General features: G+C 41.0%; 1 protein-coding gene across 4 annotated transcripts in view; it reads right to left on the bottom strand.

Annotated features, from left to right (window-relative positions):
• LOC111156914 (Rho GTPase activating protein 26) overlaps positions 1–23,087 on the bottom strand; it is a 440,327-nt gene that overhangs the window by 99,325 nt on the left and 317,915 nt on the right. For all 4 annotated transcript variants that reach the window (XM_022518050.1, XM_022518049.1, XM_022518047.1 and 1 more), the window contains one exon: positions 402–561. In XM_022518050.1, the coding sequence (XP_022373758.1) occupies positions 402–561 (160 nt within the window). The remainder of the gene's footprint in view (positions 1–401; positions 562–23,087) is intronic.

Genomic DNA, 23,087 nt, shown 5'->3' with positions numbered 1-23,087 from the left:
TAAGGAAAAAAAACTCAAATTCATGAGAAGACAACCATGTAAAAAATGAGTAAGGGGCATTTTCTAAAGGAAGTTCGTAAGAGTCCCTCCTTCATTGGATTATTACGAGAACACAGTTACAACCCATATAAAGCACTTAGCACAGTGCTCAGTACAGAAGAAATGCTCAACCAATGTTGCCCACCACTACCACTTCCATAACCACCACTGCTGTCCTACTCTCCATTTGGTACCTGTTGCCATGACAAGATGATGACCATCACCAACATCGCCACCATCAGCAGCAGCTTCATGGTGTAAGAGGCATTAGCAATAGGAACCTGCATCAACCTGAATGCCATTTCCAACTCAGCTTTCCCCCAAGGAAAATTCTTCACTCACAGTAACCAGTGATATATTACCTTTTCATGATTTTCTATTAGGATCTCAATAACAATATTCTGAAACTTGATGTCCATGATGGCTGCTACTGTTTCTTCCTGAGGACGCAGCAGGGTGGGTCCAAACACCACGCCAAGGTTTGCCACTGTCATCAAATTCTGCTTGTGGTTGTTAGCAACACTGGGAGGAAGGAAAAGAAAAGGCACAGATGAGAGAAAGACAGTACAAATAGATAGCTGACTTCCCCGTGCCTTCCCTGTCTTCAGACTCCTCATCTGATAAGAGCCAGACTCTGGGACATCTTAAGATGTCCCCTGTCTTTGAGTCCGAAGAGAGACTTCTCTACTTGTATTTTTTGTCCTCCACAGTTTTCAAAAATCTTCAGTACTCCAGCTATTTTGCTCTTTCAGGACATGACACTCCTTTACCCAATTTTGTTTTGCCTACCAACCAACCAACAGCCAACCAACCAACCAAAGCAGCTGCCCTTCAAAATGTGAAAGTTTGCACATCTGAATAGCTGCAAATCCAGCTAAGTGCTCATCTCTCTTAGTTATGACTTTCATACTTCGCTGCTGGTTAAACCATTGTGATCCTTAGCATTTTCTCTAATGCAAATATAAAAACTCTTGATGGCTTTAGCACATTTGTAAATACAGGCATGAAACAGACCTAATTTTTAAGATGAAAAGATCTTAGGAAATTCAGCACTTTAGGCTCAGAGTATTAAACCCCATCGCATTAAACATGTGGCTTACATTAAGGGAAACATGTGGCATAAACAAATAAAAATGCACTACCGTGTATCCATGTGTATGGCTGTGTTTATACTGTCACTTATACTCAAAGTCTAAGGAACACACAGGGTCAGCAGTAGCTGTATCTAAGTAATCTGCTAAATACATACACATATTTTTGGACAAATACTACTCAAAACATGAGTATGAACTCCAAACTTGGCCACTGTGACCTAGCCATAAAACTCAATTGTTCATTTGCGGGCCCTGTGTTTAAAAATACACAAATAATCTACTGACAACAAATAAGTTAAAAGTTCAGCCCAATTTAGTATTGTTAAGAAAATATTAGGGGCTTCCCTAAATCACCTGTTAGAAAAAGGAAACTATTCATTACTAGAGACTAGAGAGAAATTGGACAGAGATAGCAGTTTGCACAGACATACCTCCCTAGCATTTGGTGCTATTTATAGAGAGTATTTTTTCACACAATTCTATAAATGCCTGTACTGTTTCTCTTGAATACTTCTATTTTGTAGGAGGAGAAGACGTTCTACTGCCTTAAGTGCTGGTTGTGAAACTGAGACTTCACTGAAATTACTACACCAACCAATTTTATCAAACAATATAGACTTTTCTATAATTTTCTAGGGCTAAAAGTCTAATGCCATAAAAACTTTCTCCACTGAAAGGGGCAGGGAGTAGTTAGGTCTGTCAAATTTTAACCGTGGAACCAGCCAGGTACTAAGAGAATTTGTTTTTTGACTGCTAAGCAAGTAGAGCTGCCACTGATGTACTGGCCTATTTCTGGTCCACATAAAAATATTTTGCAAACATTTTTTGAGTCTTGGTGGAATGTCTTGATTTACTTACATAGCTTCCCATCTACCCAGAGCTGTATCATATTTCTGAAAGCATTAATGCAGAGGGCCAAGTTCTTACCCATCAAGGGAGAAAGACTTTGGTTCTATAACTCAGTCGATCAGCAGGTATGCCTATTTACAGGCTGCTAGTAACATCACTCCTTTCATCATGGACTCCTATGTGCAGGAAGTAAATTCTGTGCCCTTATACTTCCCCCTCCCAAATGAGCAAAGTCATTAGACTTACCCTGCCGGCCACAAAAGTCTCTTGTGTAAATGAGTCAACAAGCTTTTTATGTATGAAAGTACTTTTAAATTGGAGACCAATATAATAACATATGGTTTGGATGATGATCACTTTTTACCATCAACACTACATCTGACTAAACCCACAGCCTCCTAACTAGGATCTCTGACTAGCATCTCTAGGGTCGGCTTTATCCTAACTGCCACCACCAGTTTGCTTATAATGCAACCTTGATTAAGTCATTTCTCTGCTGAAAACTACAATGGCCTCAAACCTCACTGGTTGTTGGGAGACAACACAATGACACAGCGTGTATAAAGTGTTTAGCAATGCTGCTATTGTTTGTTCTGATAATGATTATAAACACTTGATGGGCTCCATTGTCTTTAGTGTAAAGCCCAGACTCTACTGAAGTAATACACCTTTTCCCAACTCACCCCTAAGCCCTCCTCTGTCACCTCCCAACTCTGGGTCTCTGGACAAATGATTCAGTGTCTAAGCTTTGGGCTCATCTTTGAAGGGGAGGGAAGGTGAATAATATGTCTACTTCATGAGGGGGTTGCGCAGATTAAATATTAATGTGGGGGAAACACAGTGATTATTATTATAGTAATTTACTATCCATCCTCTTCCCACTTTCCCACCTATCTGCCTTTGTCACTCCACTGCCTAGAGTGTTCTCTTACTCTTCTCAAATGGCCCCCTCCTTTCTGAAGTCTCTGTCCAGTCTTTCTCCGATCCTCCAGCTCTCAATGGAGCCAGAAGTATTACCTTTATTACATGTTAGTAATGTCTCTACCACTGCCTTAGGATAGAGACTGCGCTGAATTTAGGTGGTAACACTAGCACTGAGCACAGTGTCTGGCCCAGGAGAAGTCCAACAAATGTTCATGAGGTGTTAAATGGAATGTATTTGGGTAGGCATAAAACAACTGTTCCCAATCCAGCCACTTACTCATAAAACCTTCAATTATTATTGATGATTTTGGGGGGTAAATATATCTCAACTATTCCAACCTCCCTTTTCAAAGTCTGGAGCTGTGTTTCATTTCTTAGATTTAATTAATGAATAACAATTACTCTAATTTGCAGGCCCCAATGCTCAAAGGCATTGGGAAAAAAGGTACAGTGATTCTAGATAAGCAACTCTGAATATAACAAGGCTTGAGGCCACTACCCAACATAAATCATTTCCTTTTTAATGATCCATTTTATTTTAGAACTTAAAAAACACATTGATCTAAGGCTTATAAACTTTTTAGGGAGGAAAGTCGTAACTTTTGTAACTAACTACCATTATCTTTTGGCATACGGAAGTAATAAATTGATCTGTCACTTGATTATTACTGCTCACAAGTTCATATGGCTATGTTCATTACTCTAGAATGAATTATTAATGGCTTGAGATCTCTATGTATCCTGGGGAGAGAGGCATAGACTTCAGCCTCTACTGGCACCAGCCATCCATTATAGCTTGACAAATTTGCAGATGTGTGGGAGGCAGGCTGGCAGAGCACTGGGAAGCCTGGTCCAGCAGAGGCCATGGGATTCATTCATTAGTGAGGTCTGTAAAACACTGAGAGCCTGCTTTCTGGGTTGGTAATTGAGCTGCTTGAGTTCTTCCTCACGTAGTCCAGAGTGTCATGTTGAGTCTTGACAAGAAACAAAAGTTTCTTGTGCATTGCACATTCCACTCAAGGAGTCTTTGACATGTCTTTCAGATCCTTAGGTTCACATGGACTTTTCTGTCCATGGGTGCCTTCTGCATGAACTGCCAATTCTATAGCCTTCCTTTACAGCTTGCAGAAACACAGTTAAACATGTGATTTCAACCTGGGGGAGACCCAGGTCTTTTTGTGACCACTGAGTTTGTTATATGAGCTGAAAAGCAGGCCATCTCCTTAAGAGCATGCCTTCAGGGTAGTTGTTGGGGGACTGGCACCCCATGTTCCCAGAAGTTCCCTCATGAAATGCAATTAATGAGAAAAGAGCACATTCCAAGGAAAACGGCCGTGGCAGAGGGTCCTCTTGCACCTTTGTGAAAGGAAAAATGGGTGAGGACTTTGGATTGGTCTGATGACCTTTGAGAGGTGGAAGGAGGTAAATCATTTCCAGATGAGGATGGTGGTGGAGTGTGTTATGAGAGGAAGAGAGAGAAGTCAACTCCTTTGGGGCTTATAATGCAATGCCCCTGTGTTGTCATAGGGATCACATCTGTTTTCCTGTTGTTTAAATGAGAGCCATGACTGTGCAAGTGCTAAGCAGTGCTTTTTAACCAGACTGGTCCTGACGTCCGCCAACAAAACATAAGCTTATTTACTGCATTTGCAAACTTCCATCTTGAGGCCTGGAGTGCTGTGTCAAGGAAGGATTATCAAGGCTAAGTCCTAGGCTCCACTGGACACAATGTGGTGACAGGTTAGTTCTCCTTGCAGTGGACTGCATGGCTGGTATAACAGCACAGAGACACTGACCTGCCATGCTGTTCTTCATGTTCCAAGGTTAAATAATGATCCTAATTTCCACTTGAAGGGTGTTTTAGAGTTTCTAAGGACCTCTGCAACAACCTTTTATGTTTATTTGACCTTCGTGATATCTCAAAAACACAAAGCTTTCTGACAATGTCCCATGGTAGGGAACACATTTCCCTATGTAATATTTCACTTAGGACACGCATACATAAACAGAAAGACACACACACAAACCAGAAACAAAAATTTCAGGAATAATAAGGGTGATGAATGTTGATATTTTTGATTCTATCCAATCCTCAATCAATTTCACACCCCACTAATGTGTCATGACTTAAAATTTGAAAAATGCTACTCTACCGGTATCGAGTACAAATATTATGTCCAATTTACAAATATGGAAAAAAATGGCTAAAGGAGACAGTAAGGCACAGTAAGCACAGTTGTTGGAGTCAGACAGATATTCCCAGCTGGAAGACAGCAGACAAGTCGCTTGGCATTTCTAAACCTGTGTTTTCACCTGTAAAACAGGAGCAGTAATACCTACCTCATAAAGTTTTAAGGCTGATTAAGTAAGATTAGGTGAATAAATCTCTTGGCTTGAAATAATGGCTTAATAAAAGAGCTGCCGATGTTCATAGTGGCAGTCAAGGCAGTGGTGATGATAACGGGAGAAGTAGCAGCAACTGCCAATTTAAAGTCACAGTGTTTGGTGCTGTCACTTGGTATCCTGTGCAGGAACCTTGAAGGACTTGCTTCTACCTAGGGCAAAGAGCCCTCACTCCTCCACCTATATTTTCAGGACTTCTGTTACCCTGTCTCTTTGTATTTCTTCTCTTATTATCCTTTTGTTTTTCTTTCTTCCTTTTTAAAAATTACAAAATACATCAAAACTTAAGAAAAGTTCAGAAGATAGTATTACTTATTTTCCATCACTTCCCTCCAAGAATCTCTCGCATGAGAGACTGGGAGCCTTACAGCCAACAGCAAACCCACCAAGCTCACTTGGCCTTTAGGAGCACAGCTTTGTCCTGGCCTGCTTTGCAAGTTCTCCCCATCAAAGGCCCACCTCCTGGCAAAGCCTGGCTCCAGACATTCCTCTGCCTGGAGGCCACACAGAGCTCGGTCCTCTAAATGATTATGTTCACAGCCATTCCATGGGATATTTCTACACCAACTGTTCTCCCCCCCTCATGAGCATCTCTGGACTGGGGGCTGGATCATGATCCGAAGGACATCCATTGGAGCGCACAGGCAGGCAGTACTAGGCAGGCCCCGGGGTTACCTATTCTGAAAGTGGTTGGGTGGGCGGGCACTGAATCTATCATCAGTATCACTCTTCTCTCTACTACCATCCACAGGCAGAGAAGCTCTAAGCTCTGGGGCTGAGAAGGTGAACTGGAGATGAAGCTTTGGAATTATACTTTTTTGGTGGCCAACAAGTCAGATTTAATTTTCAGGACAGGTAATGTGGTTCCTTTCAACAACTTCAAATTCATCCTTAGTCTATAATGGGGAGTGGTGAGGGGAATCCCTGCCCCCAGTGGCTACAAGTTCCCTAGTAAGTCAGTCATTCTGTGTGTGTGTGTGTATGTGTGTGTGTGGCCTGGATACCACCAGGACTTGGTAAGACTGGACCAGTCTAAATGGTGCTGGGAGGCCTGTGCCAAGGAAACCCATCAGAGCCATAAATATAGATTTGCTGGGTTGTCCCAATGGCTGGCTCCAGAAATAGAGTTTAAAATAAATTGTTCTGTGTACTGACTGGGGTCATGCTCACCAGTCAACATCCTTCTGGGAATGGTCACCCAGTGAGAAGCCATACTTAATGCTTTGAGCAATTCAGTTAGTGCTTATGGTGGATATAATCTTTAAGAGAACCCTTTGAGGCGGGTAGGTAAGGCTACTGCTGCCATTTTACAGATGATGAAATGAAGGTGCTGGGAAGTTAGGTAATTTGCCTGAGGCTACAAGGCCCACAAAGGGCAGAGCCAGGAGAGGAAGCCCATACTCTTTACCATGGCACTTTGTAATTCCCACACCACTTAGGGTCAGTTCAGCCTAGGCTAAAAGAGGCAAACTTTTCCTTAGAAAACTCAACCAAAAATGAATATACAGAGAAGTTAACATATTTGAACCTGTGGTAAGTAAAGTAGTGAATGTAACAACAACAACAAAAAAATGCTGCTCCTACATTTATCACCCAAATTACAAAATTAGAAGAAGGGAAAAAAACCCCAAAACTTAGGAGATAAAGTGTTTATCCCTCTGAGAATGATACTGGACTAACCACTGTTTCTTCTCCTTTCCTGCAGTGAAAATGGCTGCATGCCTGACACAATCATGGAAATGGGGAAAGACCCCTCAAATCTGAGGGCATTCCATTTGTGGTTGGCTGGCACAGAGAGCTGCTTCCTAATAATGAAAGAGTATCAGCACTGTAAGACTGAGAGAGAAGAGCAAATTGAAAACAGCAACAACAACAACAAACAAAAAACAAAACAATAAACAGGAGTGGCTGGAAGGATAGTTTCCCAACCACACTTCTCCACCCTCTCTCCTCCAACACCAAAGACAATTATGGCCATATGTCCATCCATCCAGACTGCACTGCTTCTATCCAAGGTCTCAAAGCTATGTGAATAACTTCCAGTGTCTTCTCTGCTTTTAGTGAAATGTATAGTGTATTTCAGATGAGTGAACCTCACTGCTAAGGTGTTAAGTATTGCCCAGTTTCATATATGTCAACTCCACTACCTGCTTACAAAAAGCACACTTGGTGCTAAGAACTCTTCACACAAAAGGAAAAGAGTGTGCAACTAGCTCTATTTCCACTCTGGTTTCCTCCAATGCAACACTACTACCTGTTTAAAACCCACCAAAGAATTCTGACTATTTTCAATTTCAAGATGGAAACCCCTGGCATGGCCTTCAAGATTCTGGAATGGCTCACCTAACCTTTCCAGGCCCTTTGCCACCATGTCTCCTTTGCTCATCAATCTGTGGGCTAAAAATCTCTTTAGGATTGGGAGCCTTCCTTTATCATGCTGATCTCTTCACCAGGGAAGCTCTGCAGCCCCTCTTGATCTGGCTCTTTACTACTTACCACTCTTGCTTCCTCAGAGAGGTCATTCCAGACACTCTGTACTAGGCCAGGTATCTTGTTACAATGCTAATTCCTCAATTCTCCTTCTTGGCACTTACTGAATTAGGTCATCATTCATGGAATTGTCATTGTCTGTCTCCCCCACTGATTCCAAGAGAAAAGAGATGGCATTAACCTCCCTCAATGCCACACCCCCAGGGCCTATATAGAGTTTGTCCATATCAGATATTGAAGGGGGGAAAAAAAGGGACATGAACACACTTTGGGAGGCCACCTTCATCTAAGGGTATCAAGGCTCAGCTGCACTAAATGTCTGGTGTAGACATCCATGTAACCTATTGGGGTCTTAGAGTCTTTGCCAAGCTGGGGATAGCTGTTGGAGTAGCCAGAGCAGCTCACCTTGACAGTGAAGGCATATAACAAACCACATAGTTCTCCTTGCCCACACTGCTAATCTGGAAGGTATGAAGACCATAAAATATTCATAGGGTATGATTATCATTATTACATGCATTACCTAATATGCATTATATAATACATTGTAAGATCACGATATTACACCAATCTCCTTCTAATATACTTACAAAACCTTCTGGAATAGTGTCTCCTGTGTCTTTTTCTTTTGTCATCCCTTCCTGAAAACCTCCCGTACTTCTTGCCTATCTTCAAATATGAAAATGGTCATCAATAATAACAGCAACTCAGCACTTACTCTAAGTCAGGAATGAAGCACTCATTCAATTATCTCATTTGATCTTTACAATAACTCTACAAGGTAACTTCTACTACTATCCCACATGAAGCAGTTAATGCTAAAAACTCAGCAATTTGTCTAGGGTCACGTATCAAATAAGTGGTAGAGATGGAATCCGAAGCCAGGGAGTCTACCAGGGTGTTTGATTCCAGAGCTACTGCTCTTACATGCTGTGGGACAATGCTGTGTGTATGTGTGTGTGTGTGTGTGTGTGTGTGTGTGTGTGTGTGTCTTGTGTGTACAGGTTGCCATTTTGTCCTATGTGCCTCTCTTCTTTTCTACAAAGCCTAACCTTAAAGGGATCATGGGTAAAAGAAGAACCTGATTATTTTTAAAAGGATGTTTGGAAAGCAAACAAGAATATCAGGTTCATCGCTGCCCATCAACATTATAAAAACTAAACTTTTCATTGGTAGAAAACTGATCTGGGTCATGGGAATTACTAGCCCCTTTCAGAATAGGCTGGGTTTTGTTAAGAATCAGAATTTTACTTTTGCTAAGCTGCCTCATCTTCTGAAACTAGTCACAGTCATTTAAAAGACTAACAACAGGCCAATCTGAGCTCATTTGCCCTACGCTATTTCAGCCACTTGCTAGTTGAATAGTCTCACACACAAAGAAGGCACATGCCTTCCATCCAGGTGTTAACTGGTGAGCTTTCCCCTCTCTGGTCATGGTTAGTTCAGGTTCTAGCTTGTTGCTATATTCTAGGACCCAGTTCACATGCCTGGATGGGGAAGAAGTACACTCACGTTAAAAAAAAAAAAAAATCTACAGGGAGGCTGGCCCACAGAACCCTTCTTCCTGGAAAATTACTTAACTATTTCAAATTGTATAACAATTTGAAACATTCTCAAGCCCAATGGAATTATCATTTTCGAAGCATTTTAGAGTTTCTAAGGTCATTTCACATTCATTACCAATGATTTATTTATTTTGAAGCTTACATTCTCCAATCGAGATAGAGATACCAGAACATAAAAGAGGAGGTTTAAAAGTTGCCTCTGTGCAAGCCAACCTGATGGTACCAAGTGCGGCAACTCTATCAGTTCCTGTTGGTGGCAACACCTTCCTTCAGTGGGTTAGACTATCATCTTTTGGCAAGCACTGTCCAAAAAGTCAGATCATAGAGAAGTTGCCTGAGAACTTTCTATCCGAGGGAAGAGTTACAAGGTGACCCAGAACAGAGGCCAATAGTGTACCATGTATTTTTCAATGATCAAATATTTTCGATTATCCATTATGTGCCAGGGACTGCTTTAGGTGCTAGGGATAGAACAGTGAACAAAACAGACACTTCCCCAAATTTCCCCCTGTAAGAAGCTTACATTCTTTGGGGGTAGGACAGACAATAAGCAAATAAAATATATGGTGGAAAGGGACAATTGAGGGACTATTAACAATGTGAGACAGGGTGGTCAGGGAAGGTATCACTGTGAAAGAGACATACACAAACAACCTGGGGGAGGGAAGAAAGCATGCTACACAAATCTCGCAAATCTCTGGGAAGAAAGCTACCAAGAGCAAATGAAAGATGCAGATACCTCAGGGAGGAACACGTGTGGCATGCTGGCACAACCTGAGGAAAGTCAGTGAGCGTGCTTGACACATAGTGAGCACAGGGAAAAGTATTAGGAGAAGTCAAACAGGCAATGGACTTGGACCTGGCAAATCCTATAAGACTTTAAGAGCTTTGTTCTTGACTCAATGAGATGAAAAGCAATGAGAAAATTCTGATCAGAGGGATAACAATACCTGTCACCCCTCCCTGTAGACTCAGAAAGGTCTCAGTTACTAAGACTTACAGGCTCAAACTCCATGGAATATGAGACAGAAGAAATTCACAAACCAGCATAAAACCCATTCAGAGAATTTAAGACCTGTAAAGACTAAAATACAGCACTTTTCTGATTTAGCTGAGTAACTAAAATCTATCAGGCACTGTGCCTTTGACCTATGTCTGTGTTAACATGGTTAAGTCTGTGAGGTTGATCCACATTTTTCCCTTAGTCATTGTGCTGACCTCCACTAGGAAGCTGGTGGAAGAACAGAATGTTGAGCCAAAACAGGAAATGAAGGCCTAGAGTAACAGCCTCTAGGTGCTAGTTCACCTATTACTTAACTAGCAGTCACTCACAAACAGCACCAATATTAAACATGTCATTATAAAGCCCACTGAATTCAGCCATCTTTACTACCTTTAATTCATTAAAATAAATAGTAGTCTTCTGAAGCCAGATCCCTTTACTAGTCCCATTTTACAGACCAAGGGACAGAGACAAAAGGGGCTAAGTCAAAGGTTAAGCAAATGGCCCTTCATCATGTGGCTTAGCTCCAACCATAATAGTGGCTGTGACACTAAGCAGTCAGACCGCCTCAAGTCCTATGATATGCAAAGCCTCGTTTTTATGGGAAGGACCACATTCCTTCCCAGAGGGCAAACCAAGATTCCAAATCCACAGATGGGATTACGAGAGAGCTGCAGAGTAAGAGACTGACAGATTGACAGAAAAAAATATGCAGGCACATCACATACATACATGCTGGGTCATCTATCTCCTTTCACAGAGACATTTTAAATCAGAAAAACAACTCATCAGGCATATTTTTGAAAATGAGGGTACTTTCACCCCAAAAAAGGAAACAGACAGAAAATTGCATTCCTTACTGTGAGTGTGAAACAAATTGAGAGGCCAAGGTTGAAAGAGCTGGCTTCATTTTAAGGGCCCATGTACCAAAATGACTGAAATTTATAAGCTTACATGAGCTATAACCAAACTTATGAATTCCATGTGGATATTCAACTAAGAGAAAAAAAATTATTTCAGTGTGTCCTGAAGAGTTCATGGCTCTTCATGTACAAGAACCAACACCCCATGGGAATGTTCTGGAGATCAGACAGTACCCACAATGATAGAAGTCCCAGATCTCTAACATCCATGAAGCGTTATTTCAACAGAACATCAACATTCTCTATGTTCATGTGTCCAACGCTAAAGAATAGAATTCCAAAAGACAACATGCTTTTCACAGCCCATAAAAGATAGAAAAAAATCTGAGTGGGTTACCCCTTCATATGTCTCCCCACTTTTGAACTTTGGAGCCAACCTCTCCTATTTCCTTGCTGCACTACACCGTTATCTTCTTAAATTTCCATGTAAGCTCATGCCTAAATGAAACAGTAGCTCATCTTATTTATTTATATGTATAAAATAATTATGTTTATATGTAGTGGTATATGTTTGAGTAAGAGTGAACACAAACCCTTCTGTTGTAATACTGCCTTAATCACAAAAATAGATTCATCAGGGAATTATGCCAATAGAGTTCTTAACTTCAATGCATGCCTGGCAAAATCTGATTTCTCTTCCTCATAGGCAGTACAAAAACTCCTTGAATTCTGCTCCTTTGGAAGCAAATTATAGAACAAAGTGCAGTGTCAAGCAGGAACTAGGGATCCAATGTGAGAAACCCAACCTGTCGTTAGGCAGAGAACAGCAGAGAGTATCTGGTAACAGAGATGCCAAATGACTTAAACAGTGGAGTGGAGATCTGCGTTCCTGATCCCAACATTCAGGCTCTGGGAGAGTGTCATTCGCAGAGCCCAAACCCAACATCCTTCAGTGGGGAAATCAAAGTGTTTAATGACAAAGTTCTGGAATGCTTTCACTTGTGAAGGCCTCAAAGCTTGACACCTTATCTGCTGTCACCTTGCTTTGCTAGGCTCATTGGGAAAGGTGGGTGAAGAATGCCAAGTTGATGGCAGTGCAGACAGGGATGAGAAAAGCAGTGCAGCCTTAAGAAGCACTTCAGGGGGGGGGCACCTGGGTGGCTCAGTAGGTTAAAGCCTCTGCCTTTGGCTCAGGTCATGATCCCAGGGTCCTGGGATCGAGCCCCACATCGGGCTCTCTGCTCAGCGGGGAGCCTGCTTTCCCCCCCCCCTCTCTCTGACTGCCTCTCTGCCTACTTGTGATCTCTCTCTGTCAAATAAATAAAGAAAATATTTAAAAAAAAAAAAAAAAAAAAAAAAAAAACATCAGGGATACCAGGGGGCACAATTCCCAGTAGAAAAGCCAGCAACGGCTGACTTTAGCAAACCAATCTGGATCATTTATAAATCCTCAGAGATGAAAGAACTTAATGTGAACATCAGATCCTCAAGTAACTCTAAACTCCTCACTGTAGCCCACATGACTATTATGCTGCCTATGTCTCCAACCTGCTGTCATGCCTTTCTGTCCCCATTTACAGCTCCCAACTACCTGGGCCTTCTGCGTATTCCTAAATGTACCACATCTGCTCCATCCCCTCCTCCTCATGGACTGAACACCTATGAGATGCCATGACTTCTAGGCACTGGGATATAGCAGTGAACTGGACTAAAAAGATTCTTCCTTTAATATACTGGCACTGCATTCCAATTAGGAAGACAGAAAATACATAAGAACACAATAAGAATGTGAGGCTGAGAAAGTGGTAAGAAGAAATTAAACAGGGGTGTGTGATCAAAACTGGTGAGAAGGACCAACTGAGGTGAGCTGGGGAACGCCTCTCCCTAAGGGGAGACATGTGAGCTGAGCTCTTCCATTAAAGAGTTCAGTCTAGAAGTCTGCGAATTAGGAGAAGACCACAAATCATACACACAAACACATGCAATTAAGAAGTCCTATCTTCTACAAACGTAGTGATCCGAAGGGGCACGTGCACCCAAATGTTTATAGCAGCAATGTCTACAATAGCCAAACTATGGAAAGAACCTAGATGTCCATCAACAGACGAATGGATAAAGAAGATGTGGTATATATACACAATGGAATACTATGCAGCCATCAAAAGAAATGAAATCTTGCCATTTGCGACGACGTGGATGGAACTAGAGGGTATCATGCTTAGCGTAATAAGTCAATCAGAGAAAGACAACTATCATATGATCTCCCTGATATAAGGGAGAGGAGATGCAACATGGTGGGTTAAGGGGGTAGGAGAAGAGTAAATGAAACAAGATGGGATTGGGAGGGAGACAAACCATAAGTGACTCTTAATCTCACAAAACAAACTGAGGGTTGATGGGGGGAGGGGGGTTTGGAGAGGGGGGGTGGGGTTATGGACATTGGGGAGGGTATGTGCTATGGTGAGTGCTGTGAAGTGTGTAAACCTGGCGATTCACAGACCTGTACCCCTGGGGATAAAAATATATTATATGTTTATAAAAAATAAAATTTAATAAAAAAAAATTTTTTTAATTAAAAAAAAAAAAAAAAGTCCTATCTTCAAACCCAGGCATCAATGATGACCACCAGAGACCTCTTTAAAAGTTATATTCTAGAAGAATTCACTTCCTTTCCATGGGCATTCTGAAGTCTGTGTCAAGAGCTGTTTAGCACAGCTGAAAGCACCAGAATCTTTGCTACCCCTATGTTGTCCCACATGACACTAAGAATGCCTTGTGGCTTCTAGCTACCCCCCCAAACTCCTCCTGCAGCCACCCCCCACAACTCCACAGCAATTCATCTCTATTGCCCCAATCCAGTTAGGAAGTGGCTCCTCCTAAAAACAAGTGGCTAATAGATTTACTGTTCAGTTTTGCAAAGGGAAGGCCACCTTCCTAAAATTCACATAGCAGAAGATAACTGTTGACTTGTGCCTCCCTTTGGTTGGGTTATGTAAAAAGCTATGTAATCATTAAACAGGACGGGAAACAAAAGAGTAAGCCTTTAAAAAAGATCATTTTTGTTTGGAAAACTTGAGGGGAGAAAAGAGCAAGGTTTCCAAAGTCCTGCTACTCTATGAAAGGTCAGGGTTTAGAGTTCACTCTAAAAATATCAGAAAAGTCACCTGTACTTGCACTCACCTAAACAAGTCTTTTCCATGAATTGGTATTTAAGGGCAAAAAACTGGTGTAAATAGCAAATGGCTTCAACAAAGAATTAGTGCATCCACTCTTTCCTGCTTCATGAAGCCCCCATGCACGTGAAAGCTCTTCAGGCTCTGGACAGGAGGCCTGCAGCTAGCTGTACCTGGGGTATCAGAGGCAAGAGCATGCGGCCATGACTCAGGGGTATGAACCACCCTGCTCAGCCAAGCACAGGTAGCATTTTTGGGCACACAGCTCGATGCAACTCCTTTGAGGACCACGGCAGTGCAAGGCTATGACCCATGACGACACATACACAAACCCCCATGTGGGTAGCACACTCCCTTACATATGCACACATGTGTGACTCCCATAGGAGTGGACCCAGGACACACAAACAGGGGTAAACTTATGAAACATGCTTCTGTCTTCCTGAAGAAGAATCAGTAATTGTCATCAGATGACAATTTTGTCCTTAGGGCAGTGGCCATTTTTAAAAAGCTGTCCTTTACTTTTTCTCTTAGTGCTAGTCATTCAGGAAAAAAAGCCTAAGACAAAAGTTTTCCTTTTTTTTTCTTTTTCAGTATTACAAGGGAAAAGCATTCATCACAGAATAACTGAAAAAGATGGAAAAGCACAAAGTAAATAAAAATCACCTGTAATTCGCAAAATCGGAAAAAATTAAATTTCATCCAATGTTTTAAGATGTGGATATTATTATGCCTATGCTTTTCCCAGGTATACACACACAGACACTCATACTTGAAAACAACGTGGAATCATGTTGCTTGCACATAATTTTACAACCTGTTTTTGCTGCTTTACCATGAACTTTTCAAATATCATCTACTGCCTTGCTCAACATATTCATGGTTGTATAGTATTCCACTATATGGACTTTCCATAATATATTTAAGACATTAAATATTAGACATTCAGATTGTTTTTCATGTTTTGTTTCTAGTAATAGTTCAGTAAACCTATATACAAACAAATGTTTTTGTTCAACTTTACACCTCTAGAATTAATTCACAGAAACAGAATTCCTGGATGAAAGGGCATAAAAACTTTTAATATGTATTACCAAACTGTCACCTAAAAAACCTTTATCAATTTATATTCTCACCTAGAATATTTCAGTATGTCTGTTCCTCTGCACCCTAAGGCATTATTATTTTCAAGTTTTTAATAAGTAATAAACAGTGTCATATCTCTCTGGCTTTAAGTTGCATTTCTTTGATTGTTAATGATACTGCCCTTTTTCTAAATGTTTATTGATCCAGTGACTTTATTAAGGGCCCAGACATAATAATCAGTCTCTAGGCAAGCAGAACAAAAGTAACAGCTAAATAATAAGACATACCAAAGATGACCTCCTCTATTTTTAAAAATAAATACAGCTCTACATCTATTAAGGTGTTCCTGTTCCTTATAATCCAGGTGTATTTCATGAAATTTAATGGGGATGAAAAATATTACTGAGCTATCAAACCCCTCTCTATGAATCTGGATAATGGTTATTTTCCCTGGCTCAATATTTGGTACAGGAGTATAATTCTGGGGTCTACTTCAGAACCACAAATGAAAATAGCCAGAAAGGAAATGACCTAATCCCCTCCTCACCTGGTTTGTAAGTACCACAAAGATAAACGCCATACCTGCTTTATTTATCAATGTATGCCCAGGACATGGCAGGACAAGTACTTAATAAATATTTGTTAGAACTATTTTCAGGCTGGTGGCCAAAGGACTTGCGGGAACCCAAGCTTCAGAATATCTATCCCACTGATTTCAAAATATCCCTCCTCATCCCAGTGAGTGTTGTCACACTTTGGAGGCACCACGTAAATATCTGTGGCTGCCAAAGTCCACACAGGAATCTTATTACTACCCCCATCTACTTCACAGGGATGCTGTAAGGACAAAGCAAGGAGGAGAGGTGAAAAAGGCTCTGAACACTACCCAGCACTGTGCACAGCAGGATGGTGGTCGTGGTGATGATGATGATGGTGATGGGGAGGAGGACAAATTTAAACGGAAGCCTCAGAGAGGCAGAAATGATGAAGAGATGGCAGAGAATGGTATCAGTGAAGCAGGCTGTGCTGAGAAATCCAGCTTTCATGAGCAGTGTACCGGGAGTCTCTCTGCATCGAGTCTGGGCGGGTAATGCAACATGCACAGTGTAAGCGGACCACGACGTCCTAAAAGCCAACTTTGAATTGTAGGCCATGGCTGTGGGGCTCTTCTTTATTACTCAAGAGTCATATAGATTTTCTCTTGGTCTAGAGTGTTCTGCAGCTCCTCCAGGATGTGTGTCTGTATAGCTTTAGTTTTGCTTCTCCTTTTGAAAGGCGCCCTGCCTATTGAATCTGTTTCCGATCTCTCGATTTAAGGGGCAGCAGGAAGTCAGTGATTAGCAGAACTAAGCATTGTTGGGCAGGCTTTATTAGGCTTAGCATTCTGAGCTAGGAGGGAACAAAATAAAATACCTATGATAAGAACTCGCTCTATGAAAGAGTTTAAAAAAAAAAAAAAAAGCATGCTTGGGGGCCATTATTGAGGTCTGCGGTGAAGGTGAACCTCTGAAAGTGGCTGAGGTGGCATTTCTAGGAAGACCTAACAGGGAAGACTTACATGCTGATAACTCCCAGCTGAGCAGACTGGCATTTACCAGGAGGGAGCCCCATGTCTGAGCTGCATCAAGGGGAGAGAAGAGGGTGGAGGAAGAAGGCTTGCCTCTGCCTGCATGAAGCAGAGGAGTCTCCTCACGCAGGTGCCTATTGTACTGAATCGGATCGCTGTGATGAATGGAGGGGGGCTTAGAGGTCTGTGTCCTGGATTTACAGCTCTGCTGTCTCAGAGCTCTCGATGCAGCTCAGAAGCAAAACCAAACTCCAACCTACCCATCTGTACATAACATAGAGTCTGAATTATGAAAAATGGCAGTAATCACTTGAAGAAAGTATGCTTTCTTTCAAGCAGGCTACCACTGCTCCTGGGTACTGCTCCGCACTCTCCAGACTCCTGTACTGCCAGCACCACTGAGCCCCACCCTCAGACTAGCACCTGTTGCCATGGCAGCTGCTCTCTCCCTCCCAGGAAGGGCACATGCCAAGCCATTTTGAAAATAAAAAGCTTTTATGTTTCATGACCACCTCCTCTCCAGCTTCTCTCTCTGTCTTGTCCAGTTAAATTCTAGGTAGTGTACACAGCAGAAAATGAAATGTGGCCATTTCAATTACAGCACTGACAAAAAAAAAATTAATAATCTAGTTTCCAGACAGAGGGGAATAGGAAAAAACTGTTCAAAGCAACAATGTGTGTGATTGAGTTAGGAAAAGAATAAAAATGAAAAGTAGTTAAAGAAAGACATTTTCTGAAGCACATTAGATCTGACTTGCACCGAAGCACTGTGTAGTCTGATGCTGAGGAAGACAAAGGGGGACAAATCAGTAATGGTGATGGGTAATAACAGACAGTTGCTCCAAGGGGCTGAGAAAACAATCCCCTTCTGTTAACAGAAACCAAAGGAAGGAGTGAGAACTATCTGGAGGCCCAACCAAACATGTATTTAAGCACTATTCCCCTGGAGAGAAATCGTGGGGGTTATGTAAGTCACAATCCTACATCACAGGACTTGTTGATATCTAACATGGTACACAAAATGAAAAATAATGAGAAAGAAATGAGGAATGTTGTATCAGGATTGGAGGAGTTTTTTGAATTGTCCTTACCTCTAAAAATGTATCCCCCTGCCAGCCCTCATTCCCATTTTTTCTTAACTCCGTTATGATTGTCCTCGGGTGAGGTGTCTTGGCACACGATTCACTCTCAGGGATGCTTTCAAAATGAGCTATAGCTTCAGACCTCTATTGCAGTCCAGGAAAAGGAGTTACATGGATCAGTTCATATGCAGAAAGAAGGAGAGGTCAAGTTTACAACAAAAATGTAGAGATTTCATTTCTTGCCTATGAAGCCAGTGGAATTGCTAAGGCAATTGCCAGATAGTAACTATTCGAGTTTTATGCACAAACCTAAATCTAGAAGAAATAAGGTTAATCCCCCAAACTTGGACCAATGGAGAAAATTAAGCCTAAAATCAGAGGAGATAGTAAGTTTAACAAATGATGCTTAGCTATAAAATGCTACACCTAAAAGATACCAGTCTAAAACCATTTTCACCAAAGAGAAGCTCAAGGAGAAAAATGTATGTAGTCATTCAACTTATTTGTACAAGTATGGGGGCTAGAGGTGCCAAGGGCAAAGCTAGTGACAGGAAGTTCTTTTGCTATTTTCTCATGCAAAGTGGGCCATGGTGTTGGGCTCTTAGGTTATAAATCAAGAGTTTCTTGTTATAGGTTTTCTCACTGTTTAGAGGGCTCTGCGCCTTCTCTATACAATGTATATTTGTGAAGACTCAGTCTTCTTTCTCCTCTTCAAAGCTGGTCTCGATTACTGGATCTGAGGTTCCACATGATTAAGAAAATTCTCAGCCTTTATCTCTTCAAATGATACCTCTTTGCATTCTGTCTCACCTTCTGTAACTCTTACAGACATATTTTTGACCTTCTAATTCTGTCTTTCATGTGACTTCAAATATTTTCCATTTCATTATTTCTCTGGATTGCATTCTGGCACTTTTTAAAAGGTCTATCTTCCTGTTTTGTAAGTCTCTCATCAGCTTGTTTACTCTGGTATTTATTTAATCCACTGACTTTTTAATTTTAATTATTTTTTATTTCTCTAAATTCTATTTGCTTCTTTCAACTGGCTATTCTTTTGCTTTTAATCCCTTTATATGTTTTTAATTATTTTCAACAGTTATTTTTATGGTTTCTGTGGGGTTTTTAAATTACTACTTTATTATTTGAAGGTCATGGGTTTTGATATTTCTGTACACTGTTTCCATCATCTCTGATTGATAGTGGACTGTTTTCTTGTGTGTTTTTAATTTTGAACTCATCTGCAGAGGAGCTCCAGTTATGGAAATCCTAGCACTGCAGGTTGAGTATTCTTCGGCCAGTGCTGAAGCAGTACCACTGAGTGCTAGTGGCAGAATAAATTTAAATGTAGCTACAAATTTCCTTACAGGTTCCAGGCTGAGAAAGAAAAATTAAATCCCTGATGTATCCCTGGACTAGAGTGCTGTTGTTTGTTTTTTTAAATCTACTCCAGATTTTCAGTGACAGTGAAGCCTGTCTAGGAACCCTGATTAAGGCAGGGGTTTCAAAGCTAACTCTAGCCCCTCTACCCTCAAATGGTCCCCAGGTCTCACCAAGATTCCCATATGGTTTTAAAACCCAACTTAATGGGGGTGCCTGGGTGGCTCAGTGGGTTAAAGCCTCTGCCTTCGGCTCAGGTCATGATCCCAGGACCCTGGGCTCTCTGCTCAGCAGGGAGCCTGCTTCCCTTCCTCTCTCTCTGCCTACTTGTAATCTCTGTCAAATAAATAAATAAAATCTAAAAAAAATTAAAAAATAAAAATAAAACCCAACTTAATGGACATTGATGACTCTGCATTCTGCTATCTCCACACCCCAAAAACAGACACATTGCCAGCAAGACCTATTAATTAATTCTCTAGGTAAATGGAGGAGGAGCAAGATGGTGGAGGAGTAGGAGAACTAAATATCATCAGGTCCCAGGAGTTCAGCTAGATATTTATCAAACCATTCTGAACACCCACAAACTCAACAGGACATTGAAGAGAAGAAGAGTAGCAATTCTAGGAACAGAAAATCGACCACTTTCTGGAAGGTACGATGTGTGGAGAAGTGAATCTTAAGTGATACACAGGAAGCGAGACTATAGTGGGAGTGGCTGGCTACCATCAGTGGTAGAGCAGAGGAGCACAAAATCGGAATTTTAGAAGTCTGCTCCACTGAGGGGCATGGCTCCAAGGCTAAGCAGAGGGTGGGGCTCTATGGGGACAGTGTGGTTTCAGGACCTGCAGGGTCACAAAAAGACCAGGGGTGTCTGAGTATGGCAGAGTTCCCAGGTATTGGAGCAGGGAAGCCAGCTACAGAGATGGAGCCGAAGAGGGGCTCTCAGCTTTGAGTTACTTAAACTGTGATCCAAGGCTCAGTCGACCACTGCTTTTCGAGCAGGTACCCCACAAGTGGTAGATCCGGGGAGACTCATCATCCTCCCCTGGAGGGAGGGGCATGGGAGTGCATGCCAGGATCTGCTGGGTTTGGAGACTCCAAAGGGGGCCATGTTCCAGAGAGAGAAATGCTGGGTTACAGTCCGGGTGAGCTCAGAGCATGCCCAGAGACCAGGGAGACAGGAGGGACTGACTGCTTTTCTCTGAGGGTGCAATGAGGAGTGGGGTCCTGAGCTCTCAGCTCCTATGGGGCAAGAGATTTGGGAGACCGCCATTTTCATTCCTGTCCTCCAAAGCTGTACAGAAAGCATTCAGGGAACAAAAATTACAGAGGGAAAAACCGAGCAGATTACTTAGCCTGGCCCCTGGCAAAGGCAGTGCAATTCTGCCTTGGGCAAAGAAGTTTGAGAATCACTGCAAAAGGCCCCTCCCCCCAGAATATCGGCAAGAACATCCAGTAAAGACCAAGTTCACTATTCACTGAGAACTGCGTAACTCCAGAGTGAGGGGAAAGCAAAACACAGAATTCATGGCTTTTTCCCCATGATTCTTTAGTCTTTCAAAGTTAAATTTTTTAAATTTTACTCTTTTCTTATTCTATTTTTAAAAATTTTTCCTCTTTCCTAATTTAACTTTTTAAACTATTACACCTTATCAATACCTTTTTAAAAACCTTTTAAAATTTTCATTGTTATAGTCATATTCTATCCCTTTATTGTATTTAACCTTATTTTTTTTTATACATACAGGTTTTAATTTCTTTAAAATTTTGGGATACAATTTCTTCTAATAGATAAAATATACCCAAAATCTAGTGCATGGCATTGTTCTAGTCTCCAGCCTGATCACATTCTTTCCTATTTTTTTCTTTTTTCAACCAATTTCTTATCAATTCTTTTAGAATTTTTTAAAATTTTCATGTTTACAGTCATATTCCATCCCTTCACTGTGTTTACCCTTATTTTTGTACATTTATAAGTTTTTCATTCTTTAAAATTTTGGGAGGTAATCTTTTCTAACAGACCAAAATACACCCAAAATCAAGTGTGTGGCTCTGTTCTATTCATAAGTCTAATAATTATACATATACATATTTTCTTTTTTCCTACTTTTCTTCTCCACCCATTTGGGTCTCTCCTGATTTGGTTACTGTATATCTTTCTGGAGTTGCTGCTACCCTTTTAGTATTTTGTTCTCTCATTCATCTACTCTTAACTGGATAAAATGACAAGGCAAAAAAACTCACCACAAAAAAAAGAACAAGAGGCAGTACCAATGGCTACGGACCTAGTCAATATGAACATTGATAATATGTCAGAACTAGAGTTCAGAATGATGATTATCAAGGTGCTAGCTGGGTTCAAAAAAAGCATGGAAGATACTACAGAATCCCTTTCTGGAGAAATAAAATCCCTTTCTCGAGAAATAAAAGAACTAAAATCTAACCAAGTTGAAATCAAAAAAGCTATCAATAAGGAGCAATAAAAAAATGGAGGCTCTTACTGCTAGGATAAGTGAGGAAGAAGAGAGAATTAGTGATATGGAAGACCAAATGATGGAGAATAAAGAAGCTGAGAAAAAGAGAGACAACCACTGGACCATGAGGGGAGAATCTGAGAGGTAAGTGATACTACAAGACAAAACAATATTAAATAATTGGGATCCCAGAAGAAGAAGAAGAAAGAGAGAAAGGGGCAGAAAATCAGAGAATTTCCCTAATTTGGCGAAGGGAGCAAGGATCAAAATCCAGGACGCAGAGAGAAACCCCTCAAAATCAATAAAAATAGGTCCATACCCTGACATGTGATAGTACAGCTTACAAGTCTCAGTGACAAAGAGAAAATCCTGAAAATACCTTGGGACAAGAGGTCCGTAACATAATGGTAAAACTATTAGATTGTCAACAGACCTATCCACAGAGACCTGGCAGGTGAGAAAGGACGTGCATGATATATTCAGAGCACTAAATGAGAAAAATATGCAGCCAAGAATACTATATCTGGCTAGGCTGTCATTGAAAATAGAAGGAGAGACAAAAAGCTTCCAGGACAAACAAAATTAAAAGAATTTGCAAACACCAAACCAGTTCTACAGGAAATATTGAAAGGGGTCCTCTAAGCAAAGAGAGAGATTAAAAGTAACATAGACCAAAAAGGAACAGAGACAATAAACAGTAACAGTCACCTTACAGGCAATACAATGGACTAAATTCATATCCTTCAATAGTTACCTTGAATTTAAATGAGCTAAATGTCCCAATCAAAAGACATAGGGTATCAGAATGGATAAAAAAACAAGATCCATTGATATGCTGTCTAAAAGAAACTCATTATAGACCCAAAGACACCTCCAGATTTAAAGTGAGGGGGTAGAAAACAATTTATCATGCTAAGGGACATCAAAAGAAAGCTGGGGGAGGCAATCCTTATAGCAGATAAATTAGATTTTAAGCCATAGACTATAATAAGAGATGAGGAAGGACACTATATCATACTTAAAGGATCTGTCCAACAAGAAGATCCACAATTTTAAAGATCTATGCCCCTAACACAGGAGCAGCCAATTATATAA

This window comes from Enhydra lutris, unplaced genomic scaffold (assembly GCF_002288905.1).
Source record: "Enhydra lutris kenyoni isolate GAN:26980312 unplaced genomic scaffold, ASM228890v2 scaffoldscaffold50, whole genome shotgun sequence".
Lineage (NCBI taxonomy): Eukaryota > Metazoa > Chordata > Mammalia > Carnivora > Mustelidae > Enhydra > Enhydra lutris.
Note: the sequence above shows the minus strand (reverse complement) of the source record. Positions and strands in the feature narration are given on the sequence as shown.